At 34.4% G+C, this 15000-nt stretch overlaps 1 protein-coding gene across 2 annotated transcripts in view; it reads right to left on the reverse strand.

Annotated features, from left to right (window-relative positions):
- LOC115211608 overlaps positions 1-15000 on the reverse strand; it is a 481864-nt gene that overhangs the window by 217574 nt on the left and 249290 nt on the right. For both annotated transcript variants that reach the window (XM_036503259.1, XM_029780201.2), the window contains exons 23-25: positions 8214-8351; positions 5729-5877; positions 905-1017 (exon numbers count right to left, since the gene is read on the reverse strand). In XM_036503259.1, the coding sequence (XP_036359152.1) occupies positions 905-1017; positions 5729-5877; positions 8214-8351 (400 nt within the window). The remainder of the gene's footprint in view (positions 1-904; positions 1018-5728; positions 5878-8213; positions 8352-15000) is intronic.

Here is a 15000-nt window from a genome sequence, read left to right on the forward strand (position 1 = left end):
GAAGTCAACAGGTTATGAGGAGATGCATATAACTAGTGTAGTAGACATGAAGGAGAAGATGGGGAAGAAAAGGGGAGGGGCAGGCAAAGAAGACAGAAGAGAATAATAGAGAAAGGAAAATTAACATATTCGATGGCATGTAAGATGCACTTTTTTTTTCAGAAAGATGTCTCAAAAAAAAAAAAAAAGAAAGAAAGAAATCACTTATGTGTAAGGTTGGGTTTCCCATAAGCTTTAATGTACTTTTAACATTTTATCCTGAACATACACTGTTGAAATTGGGGTGTGTCTGATATTCCTGGGAATCTTTCAAGCCATCAAATATGGTAGAAAGAAAAACAGAAGCTAACAGAAAACTGATAATCATTAAATAGATAAAGGTGATATGAAAATAAATATCTTGCCCCTCCCACCATAATTATTTCTCCATAATTTGAAAAGACAACCATTTCGTGTATAATTTGTTTATTACAAGCCAACATAATGGGATGGAATGGGGGATCTTGATGATCACTTGACTAGCTAAATATAGAAGCTGAATCTCCTCCATATTGTAACTGCTGTCTAAAAAAAAAAATTAAAGGGAAGACATATTGGATAATGTAATTATTGATAGATTGGTTGGAAAAAATATAGTCACATATAGAATGTCATTGCTTATAAGTTTGATTGTTCAGACAGAGCTGACCTGCGGCTATGTAACAAGAAATTACTTATTACATCAGTCTGTAAACAAATGAACAAGATTAATTGAAGTAATTGCAGAGACAGCAGAATTAAAAAAAAAAAAAAGAATTAAATCGATAGAACAAGTTTGATGTGAATAAATCAATAGCCACAGAAAATGTGTTTACCTTGACCAAATAGCTTTATGAAAATAGGTGTGATATTTGAAGCAACATACCTGTATTCTTCTTCAGGATATTCTATGACTTTCAAAACATTATTTTTCCAAGCTTCTAGCTCATCAAACTCCAGTTTGGCTTCAATGGCAGCCAAAGACTGTTCAGGTTTAATCTAGGTAAAAGAAAATAAAACAAAGAAGAAAAAAAATGAAAATAAAAATAAATTACTGCTGACACCTCCAAAACCACCACCAAAGCCACCACTACCATCACCAACACCACCTGTACAGATATTTTTACATTGGCCCATTGTAGGAGTAGAAGCATTATTGATTGAATTAACCCAAGTTGTTCTTTTTTTTTTTTAATTCAAATTTTAATTTCATAATGCAGTTTGCAAACAATAGTTCTAGTTCAGTGCTTTTACAATGAAGTAGGCATCTAAGGACTGCCTGCACAAATTGGTTGGAACAAACATCACAAGGAATTTTCATTTAATGGTCATCAGTTTATTGCATTCCTTGCTAAAGCTTATATCGTTTGCTGGAACAGACACACTTACACTCATACACCATTCGTTCATTTAACATCTATTTTCCATGCTAGCATGGCTCAGATGGGGAATTGAAGTAGGGTTTTTACAGATCCTCTCCTTATAGCCAACCCTTACCTGTTTCTCAAGAAAGGGAATTTAAAAGGAATTTGAAAGCATTGAGCTAGCAGATTTGTGAGCAGGAAATATCAACAAACATCACCTTTTTTTTTTTTTTGCTGTGTGTAGCTCAATATGGATTGTAAACAATTACACATACACACACACAATGGGCTTCTTTCAGTTTCTATCTACCAAACTCCTTCACAAGGTATTGGTTGGCCTGAGGCTACAGTAGAAGACATGTGCCCAAAGTGCCATGCAGTGGGACTGAACTCAAAGCCACATAGTTGTGAAGTGAACTTCTTAACCACACATCCATGTTTGCGCATGCACACACTCACACACACACACATTGATCTGGTGGTCATTAAGAAAATTAAGAGTTGAAGAATAGTTCAGCAAAAGTACCAACCATGTATGAAGATGTTATCAGCTATTCAGGGTTGGAATTGAGTTTGGAGTGCAAGCAGGGGTCCCCTCCTATTTATTATGGCCCTGAAGACACAACAGAAGAGGTTAAGACTGATTGCACATGATGACCTATATACCGATGACCTAGTGCTTATTAGCTGAGACTGTGTAAGATTTAGAGCAAAAGTCCTAGATGTGGAAACAAAATTTAGAATCAAGAGACCTCAGAGTAAACTTGGAAAGATCCAGAAGATCCATGTAGAAAGATCCAATGGAAGAGAAAAACTAAGGAAGACAAAGACAGAAATAGTGAAGGCTGATCCCAGGAAACTGAACCTCACACAAATGATGATTAAGGAACACAACCAACAAGTTGGTGGAATGCTGTATAGGAGAGAACTTATCCAACCCATGCAAGCATGGAAAAACAGACAACATTTAAATAGTAGAGGGAGTGTATATTTATATGTACCTCACTGTAGAATTGACTATGATGAATTAAAACCTTGTTATATATGTCTTGTAAGAAGTGCGCATTTTAGAATTTAAAATGCAGTGTTCGATAAAAATGTTTCTAAAAATGTGTTTAATGTATTTTGATTTGATGAGAAATATAAATTTTTTATGAGACAAAAAGCCAGTTACTTTAAATGAAGGTGAATAAATATACCTTGTACCTTAACTTCTTAATAGCATTTGTTTTATTGAACCAGGAGAGATGAAAGGCAATTTCCACCCAAGAAAAAGAACACAAACACAATGAAGCATTATCCTTGCTCTTTTCACTACCATCAAAGTATATTTTAGGGATCATGCTCTATAAATGCTGAAAGACTGAAAATAATTGAGGGAAATGGAGAGTAGGAAGTTAAGGAGAATTAGCAAGAAAAGAGATTTCATTTACTGTGAAGATTTTAACTCCTTCTCCACCTTGACTCCCTTCTGACCTACTTGCCGAGAAAAAGGGATTTATTATATATCAGAAGTAATGGGGATCTATTAGATATTAGAAAGGTTTTGCACTCAATCACTCATATTATGAGATAATGTTTATTTTGTCTTTCCATTAAATATTAGCTTTAATTCTGAATAAAAGCAGCATGTGCTGTGTAGAAATATTCCTTATATTTACACAGCTGTTATAAAAGTGTGTCTCTTTATACATTATCAATGGACCACACACCTTTTCTAAGAATATAAATTGCTCAAATACTGCAAAATGATTTTAACAAGTTTGAATCAATGGCCATAGTTTGAAGGAATATAGTGAACTCCATCTGCAATATAAACATAGGAATATAGCATTCCAGTTTATTGTGCTTAACCAAATCTTAACACTTCAAGGGTGGCAATCAAGATGAAGACATCTTCCCTGTTAGATATTGGTTTACCACCTTAAGGGCATAATGTTTAGAATCAGCAGAAAGATATTGAACAAATGAGATGAAAGAAAATAGCTTTTAGCTTATATGTATAAAACAAGAAACTATTTCACATGAATGATAATAGCAATGAAAATTATACCATACATCACAATCACAACTCAATGAAAGATCCTCAATATGATTGTTTGACTAGGTAGAAATAGACGAATCTCCCTCATATTATGCCTTACAATCTGAAGAACAACCCAAAGGTCAAGCGTGTTTGAAGCGGGTTTTAAATTACTAAAGGTTCTGAGTGTCTAGCTGACAGAGATAGTCTTTTACATTGTATTCATAGCAGCAGCTGCATTGTGGAGATTTAACTTTTTCTATTATTTTAACCCTTTAGTATTTAAACCGGCCATATCCGGCCAAAATATTTAATCTGTTTTATGTTCAAACTGACCAGATCCAGGCCCTCACACCTACCTTACAATGTCATTCTACATGAAGTAATTACACCGTCAAGATCTTGAAGATATGAGGTAATGCATGATTAATTCAAATCAATGGGAATCAATAAGCATTATGTTTGATAGAATAATCTGAACACTAAAGGGTTAATAACATGAAATTATCACTTTCTCCACCACAGGAAAGAAGAAAAAAAGAAAAAAAACATATGAGGGGGTGCTGAAACCTTCCAGGCTTTGGGTAAAAGAAAATACAGGAGAATCAGTTAATTATGATTTTATTTAACATATTCCCCTCTCAGATTCACACACTTATTGGAATGGTGCTTCAGTTTTTCTAAACCCTGTAAAAGAACTCAGAAGGTTGGGCCTCCAATCAGGCCTTTCATGATACCCTTAAAGCCAGGAACTTTTCCGTACACTCTTGTATAACCTAATTTCATTAGAACAATATGAATGACTAAGTGAGCAAATCATTAGACCAATATCTAAAAATACATTTTTAAGGGTGACCACATTGGTCTTCTAATGTGGGTAGAATGACACAGCACAAAATTCATAGAACATCCCTTAATTTGATCAGGTCCTTATAGCAGAGCTTTATCAGAGTAGACAAACAGGATATACAATTTCTCAGTTGAAGAGCAGAGTTATAAGCCTGAGAATTTATTATGGCCATCTTCAAAGCATGAGCCTGAATTATGTCTGAAGTCAAAGTTATGGTTTTGTTTAGCAGTACTCTAGTTTATATACTGGCAAAAGAGATTTGGTTGTGAATGAGTCACAAATATTTTTGCTTCTATAAATGTCAGCCCCAGATCAGCCTGTAAAACTTGTCCAGTGATTCTTTCTTAGGACATTCTTATATGTCTATAGTACCAGAGCTCTGATCTCTCAAGTAGAGCCACTACTTCTTCAAATTGAGAGATCACACCTCTGGTACTATGGACATGTAGTAAGAATGTCCTAAGAAAGAATCACTGAACATGTTTTTTTTAATGGTCACAACAGCAGGAGAGCTGAGAGTAGACCACAAACAAGATGGTTGGATAACATCCATGAGCTTGGTTGGCCTCACTTGGGCATCCAACCAGATCAGTCGAAGATGGTTGCTTTTGACAAGAGCCAATGGAAAGCATGATTGAGGAATCTTTTCCCACAACCTTCCTAGGGAATACGTGAGCTAGGATGAGATGAGTTGAAATGTCAACCATGAAGCTTTAAAAATTACAGTCTAAACTCAAATTCTGAGCAAATCTTATGTATTCATTAACAGATATTGTGGTCACTTGTTTATAAGTGGCAAGTTTGTATTGTATTATGACTTTATTTGGCGAGTCTTTGCATATCTACAACATTACTGAAGGTAGTGCAGATGGAAATAATTCAAAAGTTTGTGGGGAAAATTAAGTTCACTAGAAATCAGATAAAAGTCACTAGTTCTTTCAAATGAACTTTTATAATCCAAAAAGACTAGAGCCAATACTTAAAGGTGTGTGAGGCATCAGGAGCTGTCAGTACTACATTGAATCTTTTGGGCCATAGTCCATGTTTCCTACCAAGGATTGTGACTACTAAAGAATTAAAATGAAGAAAGAATGATCCAAGAGGTAAAACAGTGTAAGTAGGCTTTAATTCATTAAAACTTCTGCGTTTACAAAGTATTTGTAGCAACAGCAGTATGTAATAGCTGCAGAATTTTGTGGAAATTCAGCTATTTCTTTTCTTATAAGAATTGTATGAAATTATTATACCATTTTGAAAAAGGAAGAAGGTACTGGACAATGTAGTCCTGGGTGTACCCCCAACAAAAAAAAGAAAGAAAAACGGGGATGGTCATGATTGACATACCTTTGATTTTAAGTTCGTTTTATCAAGACTGGCCGGGGGGAGGGGGGGTGCTAAACAACTACAACAGCAATCACAACTTCAGAACAATAAGTAAAGCAATTAAGTAGAAAAAATAAAATTTATGCTTACTTGAAAAAAATAATTGGATGCAAGCCCAGGTCCAGCAACTCTCCGAGCAATGAAACCATCACTGGCTGGTATCCTTCCACGACTTTTTATCACTGTATGAAACATAACACTGTCCCATAAACCACGAAAAGCCCGACGCAGTGTGCCGACTGAATTAAAGGAAAGAGAGAGACAGAGATCATTAAAGAAAACAGTATTTTATAACAGCTTTTAATGAATATACTAGTAAATGAATATTTAAAACTTAAGATCACTGATGATAGAGATGGTTAAATCAAATATGACAGAATTTTTACATTTGCATTGTATCACTAAAGATTGGGTTTTGAATTCATTTGTGCAATATTCCTGGCAAAATAATTTGAGTCAGTTCCATACAGGCATTCTTTGTTAAATACCATAAAATATAGATAGAACTAACTCGAATATGGAGAAGACACTGCAAGTGAGAAGTATTGATCATTTCAGTTAACCCGTGAAAGAAATTAAAGTATAAATTATTTCCATACAATACTTTCTGTGCTTGACACTTATAAAAGAAAAAAAGTATTGAACTATTAATTCAATGATGTCGATGGTATTTTGCTGTATTTCTGGGCAAAAACACTATTTTTTTTTCACGTGCTGTGAATGAGATTCGATAAAGAATAAATTACTTATGTAAGATGGTTTGTGTTTAACGTATAAAAAAGACATTGAACTATCAACTCAATGATGTTGATGGTATTTTGCTGTATTTCTGAGTAAAACACTATATTTTGCTTGCACTAGTTATCATCATTATCATCATCATCCTTTAACGTCCGCTTTCCATGCTAGCATGGGTTGGACAATTTGACTGAGGACTGACGAACCAGATGGCTGCGCCAGGCTCCAATCTGATCTGGCAGAGTTTCTACAGCTGGATGCCCTTCCTAATGCCAACCATTCCATGAGTGTAGTAGGTGCTTTTACATGCCACCGGCACGAGGGCCAGTCTGGTGGTACTAGCAACGGCCAAGCTCAAAATGGTGTTTTTATGTGCCACCTGCACAGGAGTCATTCCAGCGGCACTGGCAATGATCTCGCTTGAATGTTTTGTTTATGTGCCACCGGCACAAGTGACAATGAGGCGATGCTGGTAACAATCATGCTCAAATGGTGCTTTTTACATGCCCACCGGCACAGAAGCCAGACAGCTGCTCTGGCAGTGATCCCGCTCAGATGGAGCTGTTGGCACTCCACTGGCACAAGTGCCAGATTGTATAAAAGTACTCAAACTTAAAGGAATATTCTATGCAACTGACAAATCTTTAAAAGGAGCTACATCTCTTGTGCACAAAATCAGATAAATTTTGGAACAAAACAAGTTTCATGAAAACCCTGTAGTGAATGGAAACATGATGGTTATGTAACATACATGAAAAAATGAAAAAGAATTCTAGTAGAGATTGTTTTACATCAAAACTGTGCTTTCTCTTTCATTGATTACTTATATAAGGCTAGTCTTTTTTCTTGGCACACCAAGTCTGGAGGTATCACTGTAATAAATTGTGTCTAAACTTATCAGAAAACTGCAGGACCTAAGTTTATTCTAATTAGTTAGTAGCTCAGACTAACTCAGGAGACTACCATTCATTTTAATCTTGTAACAGTCACTTTTCCTTTCATTGTTTTTTTTTTTGCTTTTTTTTTTTTTTTTTTTTTGAGAAGGTAATCTTTGTAGATGATGTATAAACACTTTCAACTTTCAACAGAACCACTTAAAATTGCTTTTAGTCTTATTGACCTTAATCCTGCTATCAATGTGTTTTGCTGCATTGTCAATACAATCACATTTTTCATGTGGAAAGGTTTAAAAATCAGACAGGACATCATTATTCTTTGGCAGTCAAACTGACAAACTATTCTCTATCTAAAGCTGCTAATATATCTGTAACCTCTCAGCAATAACAACATATTTCAGCTGACTTAATTAGCATCTTGTGTCTCGGGAGATGTACATAATATATTGAAAAAGTGAAACCATTTGTAAGACTGGCAGAAAAATCTCCTGAAATATTTAAAACTATCTGTTTCTCAATAAGGGTGGGTGAGGGCAAGAACAAAGCTAAAGCAAAATCTAGAAAGTTTTAGTTATTTTTATTCCTATTGTTGAGTTAACTGTCTAAAAGAATTAAAATAGAAATAAACATTCTTTTTAATCTGATTGCTCATAATATAGGTGTTTGATGGTTACTTTTTTTTCAGAAAGAGACAAGAGGAGTAAGAGAGAGGGATACAGAAAGAGAGAAGAGAGATAGGAAAGAAGAGAGAAAGGAGGAGAGGAGAGGAAAGACAGAGAGAAAAGGAAAGAGAGAGTTAGAAAATATCAGCTATCAAATTAGAAAATTTCAGAATATTAATTTGAGTATAAGGATTGTATTGTGAAAACTTATTGAAGAATAAGCATGTTTTCAATGTTGGCTTTTGAGAAAGAAATAATTCTTGAAGAATAGATACTTACAAAGAAGACAAAAAAATGCTGCCAAGGGACAGATTATGACACCAAATAGAAGTGCCGTTACAGGCTGAATGCAACCCTGCAGGACAATGTGCCACAGAATGGCTTCCATCAGAACAAGAATTTTGTTACCAGACAGCTCTGAAAATATAACAATTTCAACAATTTATAATGGATGTTTTATTGATGATTACAATACATTTTTCTGAAGCTGAAAAGAGATTAAGTCACAGATGACAGTTTAATAAGGGAATGTCAAACAAAATAATCTACAAAAAAAGATGTTTTCTCCAAGTTGATGAATTCATTAAGAAGACATAAAATTTTAGAGATAATTATAAAACAACAATGATACAATATAAGCTTGGAAACAAAAAAAAAATGTTCTTATTTGACAATTAAAGACAACTTGCATTCTCTATTATTTTGTAATAGATACTTATTTTTATGACTGTATTTCATAGACAGGCATTCCTCCATTAACATAATTCTGTTCAACATTGTTTTGCTATAAATTTTAATGAAAAATAAATAAAATAAAGGCAAACATCTTAAAATAAAAATTTTAAATGTGTTTACACCTCGCATACTGAATTTTCATTTAATTTTATTTTTCTGTTCTTTCTTTTGAAACCTGTTACATTTTTCAATTCAGTGAAATAAAACTAAAATAGAAATAAAAAAATGCTGAATAAAGATATGAATCATTAATCATTGAACTTCTTTTATTTCATGATCAACACTAAGATACAATCTTTATATGTCTAGCAACTACTTCAAGGAGATGTTAACTTGTTTAAAGTACAATACTTAAAATATAAAGTGAAACATTGTAAAGAACAAAGTTGTATGTAATAGATATCAATTAGTATACTTCTAAAGCAGGGTCTGCTTCATCTTTATTAATCCACTTAAAATTCTAAATAACACTACTTTCTTCACTGTACTAAGTGCAAGATGTTTTCCACTAACAAGTTGTCTTTCTGCTGGGCTTTTAGACATGACATTAAATAAAAAATTATAACAAACTAGGATAAATAAACCAATGTAGAGAGGGGCAAGTGTGCAAATTAAAACAAAATGGCCAAATGGTAAACTACAATGAAGCCTGCCAAATTCAGAATTAACTAGTTTTTGTCACTGTTTGGAGCTGAATTGAGTGGTGGTAGGAGGTGGTCCTTACAATTTTCACTTGGTAAATTATTTACTTCATAATTTATTGCAGTTGCAATGACAGCTAACTGTGCACCAAGCACTGCTGCTGTCTATGATTCTCCTTGCCCACCCCACAAGAGAGAGGTTATAACATTAGAAACTAAGAAGTGTTACCATTCAACAATGGACAGTGAGCTGTGGATATTGGAAGAGCTCTCAGTTTGCAACTGACAATTTGCAGTAATCTCTCTATATATAAAGCTGAAGTTGTCTGTGTGTGGCAGGTTTGGTAGCCTTCAACTAACACTATCTCCTCAGAGACACTGTGGTGCAAGTTGACCAAAATTGAGAGTATCATAGAAGAAAGCTTGCTCTTCCTTCCATAGAAGAAAAAATTCAAATCGAACCACCAAAAATTATTTATATCAAAAAGGTGCTTTTTTTCTATGAAAATCCCTATTTTTTACGATTTTTTTACTGCTGTGTCGCCATTTTTCAGTGTATTTCAACCAGATAAATGTTCACTTAAAGAGAATAACAAGCTACATAATGCAAAATTTTTACTTCTCTCTATATATAAAGCTGAAGTTGTCTGTGTATGGCAGGTTTGGTAGCCTTCAACTAACACTATCTCCTCCGAGACCCTGTAGCACAAGTTGACCAAAATTGAGAGTATGATAGAAGAAGGCTTGCTCTTCCTTCCATGGAAGAAAAAATTCAAATCGGACCATGTTAACACCAAAAATTATTTACATCAAAAGGGTGCTTTTTTTCTATGAAAATTCCTATTTTTCACGATTTTTTGACTGCTGTGTCGCCATTTTTCAGTGTATTTCAACCAGAAAAATGTTTACTTAAAGATAATAACAAGCTACATAATGCAAAATCTTTACTTCTCTCTATATACAAAGCTGAAGTTGTCTGTGTATGGCAGGTTTGGTAGCTTTCAACTAACACTATCTCCTCCGAGACCCTGTGGCACAAGTGACCAAAGTTGAGAGTATCATAGAAGAAGGCTTGCTCTTCCTTCCATAGAAGAAAAAATTCAAATCGGACCATGTTAACACCAAAAATTATTTACATCAAAAAGGTGCTTTTTTTCTATGAAAATGCCTATTTTTAACAATTTTTTGACTGCTGTGTCATCATTTTTCGGTGTATTTCAACCAGAAAATAGTTCACTTAAAGAAAATAACAAGCTACATAATGCAAAATTTTTACTTTTCAAAGATTCCAATTCTAAAGGGTCGAAAAGAAAACAAGCCCAAGCAACGCTGGGCTATACTGCTAGTATTAAATATATTAAAGCTTGTATTGAAAGTGTAAGACTTTTATTTATTACAAAATTAACTAGGAACACAAGCATTATAATGGAAATAATGGGCAGAGGACATGCCTCAACATAATTCTCCATGTTTGCTACTAGCCATACAAATGAAAACTCAAAGTTTATTTGATGACCTAAAGAAAAAAAAAAACAGAATTCTAGTACTGACACTAAAATGTTAGTGGCAAATTGTAGTTGCCTTCAGCATTTCAAGAATCACAATTAACAGATGAAGATGCAAATGCCAACGAAGAAACCACAGCTGCTTTTTTAGCTTTATTGAAAAGTATCATTGACAACTGCATTGCTGATTTCCTGGGTTTAGAGGAGCATTTTGCACTGCTTAATGCAAAATGTTCAGGAGTGGCTGAGTGGTAAGTAGCTTGCTTGCCAACCACATGGATCTGGGTTCAGTCCCACTGCGTGGCACCTTGGGCAAGTGTCTTCTACTATAACCTTGGGCTGACCAAAGCCTTGTGAGTGGATTTGGTAGACAGAAACTGAAAGAAGCCCGTCATATATGTGTGTGTGTGTGTGTGTGTGTGTGTGTGTGTGCGCGCGCATTTGTGTGTCTGTGTTTGTACCCCCAACATCGCTTGACAACCGATGCCAGTGTGTTTACGTCGCCCGTAACTTAGCAGTTCAGCAAAAGAGACCAATAGAATAAGTACTAGGCTTACAAAGAATAAGTCCTGGGGGCGATTTGCTTGACTAAAGGTGGTGCTCCAGCATGGCCACAGTCAAATGACTGAAACAAGTAAAAGAGAGTAAAAGAGAGGTGCTTGTTGGGTTAGGACACAAGTTGCATTCAATGGAATAAACGTTGCAGCAGAGTTATTTGAATCACAGAGTGAAAAAAAATACGAGGACCCTATGAAGATAGAACTGGACCACTCTAAAGAAAATGAAGATGGAAAGAGTGAGGCTGCAAGACAAACAGGAATTTTAACCAGTAAAGATCTGTCCGAGGCTTTCCAGTTTTTTAGATAAAGCTATTCGGCCCCTTGTGGGTAATAAAGAAACCAGCTTTTAGATAAAGCTATGACCATTTCCACAAATAAATAAATAGAAATGAAAATAAGGTCCTCAAAAACAAAGAAGTTCAGAAGCAATCAGGTTAATATTGAATGGATACAACTATCACCAGTTATGCAAACACAAGAAGAAGAAAAATGGACAACAAACCATGAACATATTTTAAGCGAAAAATTATCTAATCGTTTTATTTTCATCCTTTTTCAAAGTATGTGTCACACACATATTTCAATGTTTGATATTAGAAACATTTCATGTTTTTATTTAGTTATTTGATAAAGTCCTTTGCGATTAGGAATATACTGTAAAATCATAACTCGTGTGTGTGTCTCTCTCTTTCTCTCTCTCTCATAGATGTATGTATGTATGTAAACAGGTAGGTAGGTAGGTAGGTAGGTATGTATGTATGTATGTAGGTATGTATGTATGTTTGTAGGTATGTATGTATGTATGTATGTATGTATGTATGTATGTATGTATGTATGTATGTATGTGTGTGTGTGTGTATGTATGTGTGTGTGTATGTATGTATGTAGGTATGCATGTATGTATGTATGTAGGTATGTATGTATGTATGTATGTAGGTAGGTCTGTATTGTTGAGCCTATCGTTAAAATGGTATTTTGCTTTGCATCATTTCACTTAAAGTCACATTTCACAAGAACCTATCAGCAATGTTAAGTGAGGAGTGACAATATATGTCATCTTTGTGTGTGTATTCATTAATTTCCATTTCTATCTCTATTCTTATCTGCTCTGATACTAGTCATTGATGCATGAAGACAGCACAATATCAGTGATGGCAAGTAAACTCATCATTATTACCGGTGAGACTTATGAGGGAATCTCTATATGGTTGCTCAACCTGCTAGAAACAGCACTCAAATCTCAATTGTATCACAGAATCATCATCAAAATGATAAGAACACACTGGATGATATAATCCCAGATATTCTATGACTGGAAAATATGTGATGTTCACATCTGGATTGCCTTTAGTTATAAGTCTGCTGGATTAGGGCTCACCTGTGTCTAAAAAAAACAACATACAGTAACCTTTCATGATTGTGATGGAACATAACTATCAATGAACATTTATAATGTATAAATTGTAATTAAGTGAATCAGATTGTATAGTTTAAGCTTCAAAATATGCTAGCCTATTACATGATAAACTCATTGTATTTCATCACCAACTCACTTTGTCATATCTCATACATCAAATTAGGATCAGCTACAAACTGGAATTCAAAATGTTTTCTTTCAGTTTTACATATTAATGTAATCATTATGTCAAGTATTTTAACAGAGGGTCTCAATTTCTAGTGTTTTAACTGAAGAAAGAATGTAAAATAGAGCCATTATTTAAAGAAGCCATAAGGATTTTATAGTGCTCCTGACAAGATTTCAGGAACATTAAAGATTTAGCTCTGGCTACTGAAATATAATACATATTCAAGCTTAAATTTAATCTTCAAACATCAATTAATAGTTTCAACTGAATGAAAAATTAGATTTTCAGTTTAATTACTTTAATCTCTAGTCTATTTCTACTAGATGAACTAGAGAGATTTGACCCAGCATTTCCTCTATAAGTCTAAAAACGACTAATTAATTTTGAAAATGTAATTTTTTAATCTGTTGAGAGCATTAGGTGATGCTTGAAGATTAAAATAAGAGATTAAGCTTCGGTATATATTACATTTTAGCAACAAGAGATGCATCATTATGATGTTTCTGAAATCTTGTATTTTTATCATAAAAAGTATTATGAAATCTCTGTAGTTTCTTTGTACAGTGACTCTATTTTTTTATTCTTTCTTTAGTTCATTATCTCAGTTAAAACACAATAACGTTTACTGAATAAAATGATTGCATTCAATTCTAGTAACTATCAGATTGTTTGTAGCAGCTGTGATAAAAAATTTCATACTTTAACAAATTATGGATGAGGTCATTCTATGTTGCAAATGATGAGTTACTGCTTTCATAGACTTTAAAGATATATTTGATAGTGCAGACCAGTGGTCCTCAACTGGGGTCGATAATGACCCTTGGATGTCCATATATTTTGTTGTTAAAGTTATGAGCAATAGATTGGTTAAACATCTACAATACATAAAATATTGGGTTGTCTGGAAAGTTCATGCGGATTTATAGTAGCTTACCTTTCGACTTATTTTAGAACATGGTTGAGTCCATAAAATAGGATTTGACTACACCTCCATTTAGAGCATAGTTTAAGCTATCTTTTAGTGGAAGAAGGTTTATGTTCCTATAACCTGTGTTAATTCTGTAACCCTTTAAAATGGAACATAAGAAAATTCATTTTTGGCACTTGATGCTTTGGGAACCTGATAAAAATTGCTGTAGCTTGGCTGGGATGTGTTACTCCATCCTCCATATTCACCAGATATTGCTCCTTCAGATTTCCACTTATTCAGGTCTCTGCAGAATAGTCTTAATGGTAAAAATTTAAATTCCTTGGATGATGAAAAAGAAACCTTGATGAATTCTTTGCCATAAAACCACCTCAATTCTGGGAAGAGGGTATTTTCAAGTTAAAGGAAAGATGGAGAGGCATTGTGCAACAAAATGGTTCATATTTGGTTGATTAAAAATGTAATGGCAAGTATTTATTGACCTTTTTCTTTCCTTTAAAAATCGTCACAAACTTTCTGGACAACCCAATATTTTAAGAATATTTTTTTACAACTTCCAATATGAAGTAGCATCAAAATTAGTTCTGCAGTGTGCCAACAGATGACAGCACATGGTTGCATGCACAGTGAGAGCTAGAAGTGACCTTCAGGAGGCAGTATGCTGAGTAACATCACTGTGTTTACTAAGCAAGTTGTGAAATTTGTTTCTGTGATCACATGTATGCTGTAATCTACAATTTTGTCATGGACAGGAAGTTGGAACAAAGAGCCAACATGAAATTTCGCATTGAACTTGGGAAGTCTGCTACAGGGACATTGAGCATGCTTCAGCAAGCTTATGGCAATGAGGCAATGGGTCATACGCAATGTTTCAAGTGGTATAGGTACTTCAAAAGCAGAAGAATGTTCTTGGAAGATCTGTCATAAGTGTCACCTCCAGAAATGTGGAGAAAATTTATCAGCTTGTGCATGAGGATCACTGGAGGACAATCAACAATATTGCTGATGTTGTTGGTCTATTGCATGGGTCTGTGCAAGCAATCCTAACATCTGAATTGAACATGTGGTACGTCTCTGCCAAGTTTTCCCCCTGTCTGCTGACCACTGAGCG

The sequence above is a fragment of the Octopus sinensis genome, linkage group LG5, assembly GCF_006345805.1.
Source record: "Octopus sinensis linkage group LG5, ASM634580v1, whole genome shotgun sequence".
NCBI classification, from domain to species: domain Eukaryota; kingdom Metazoa; phylum Mollusca; class Cephalopoda; order Octopoda; family Octopodidae; genus Octopus; species Octopus sinensis.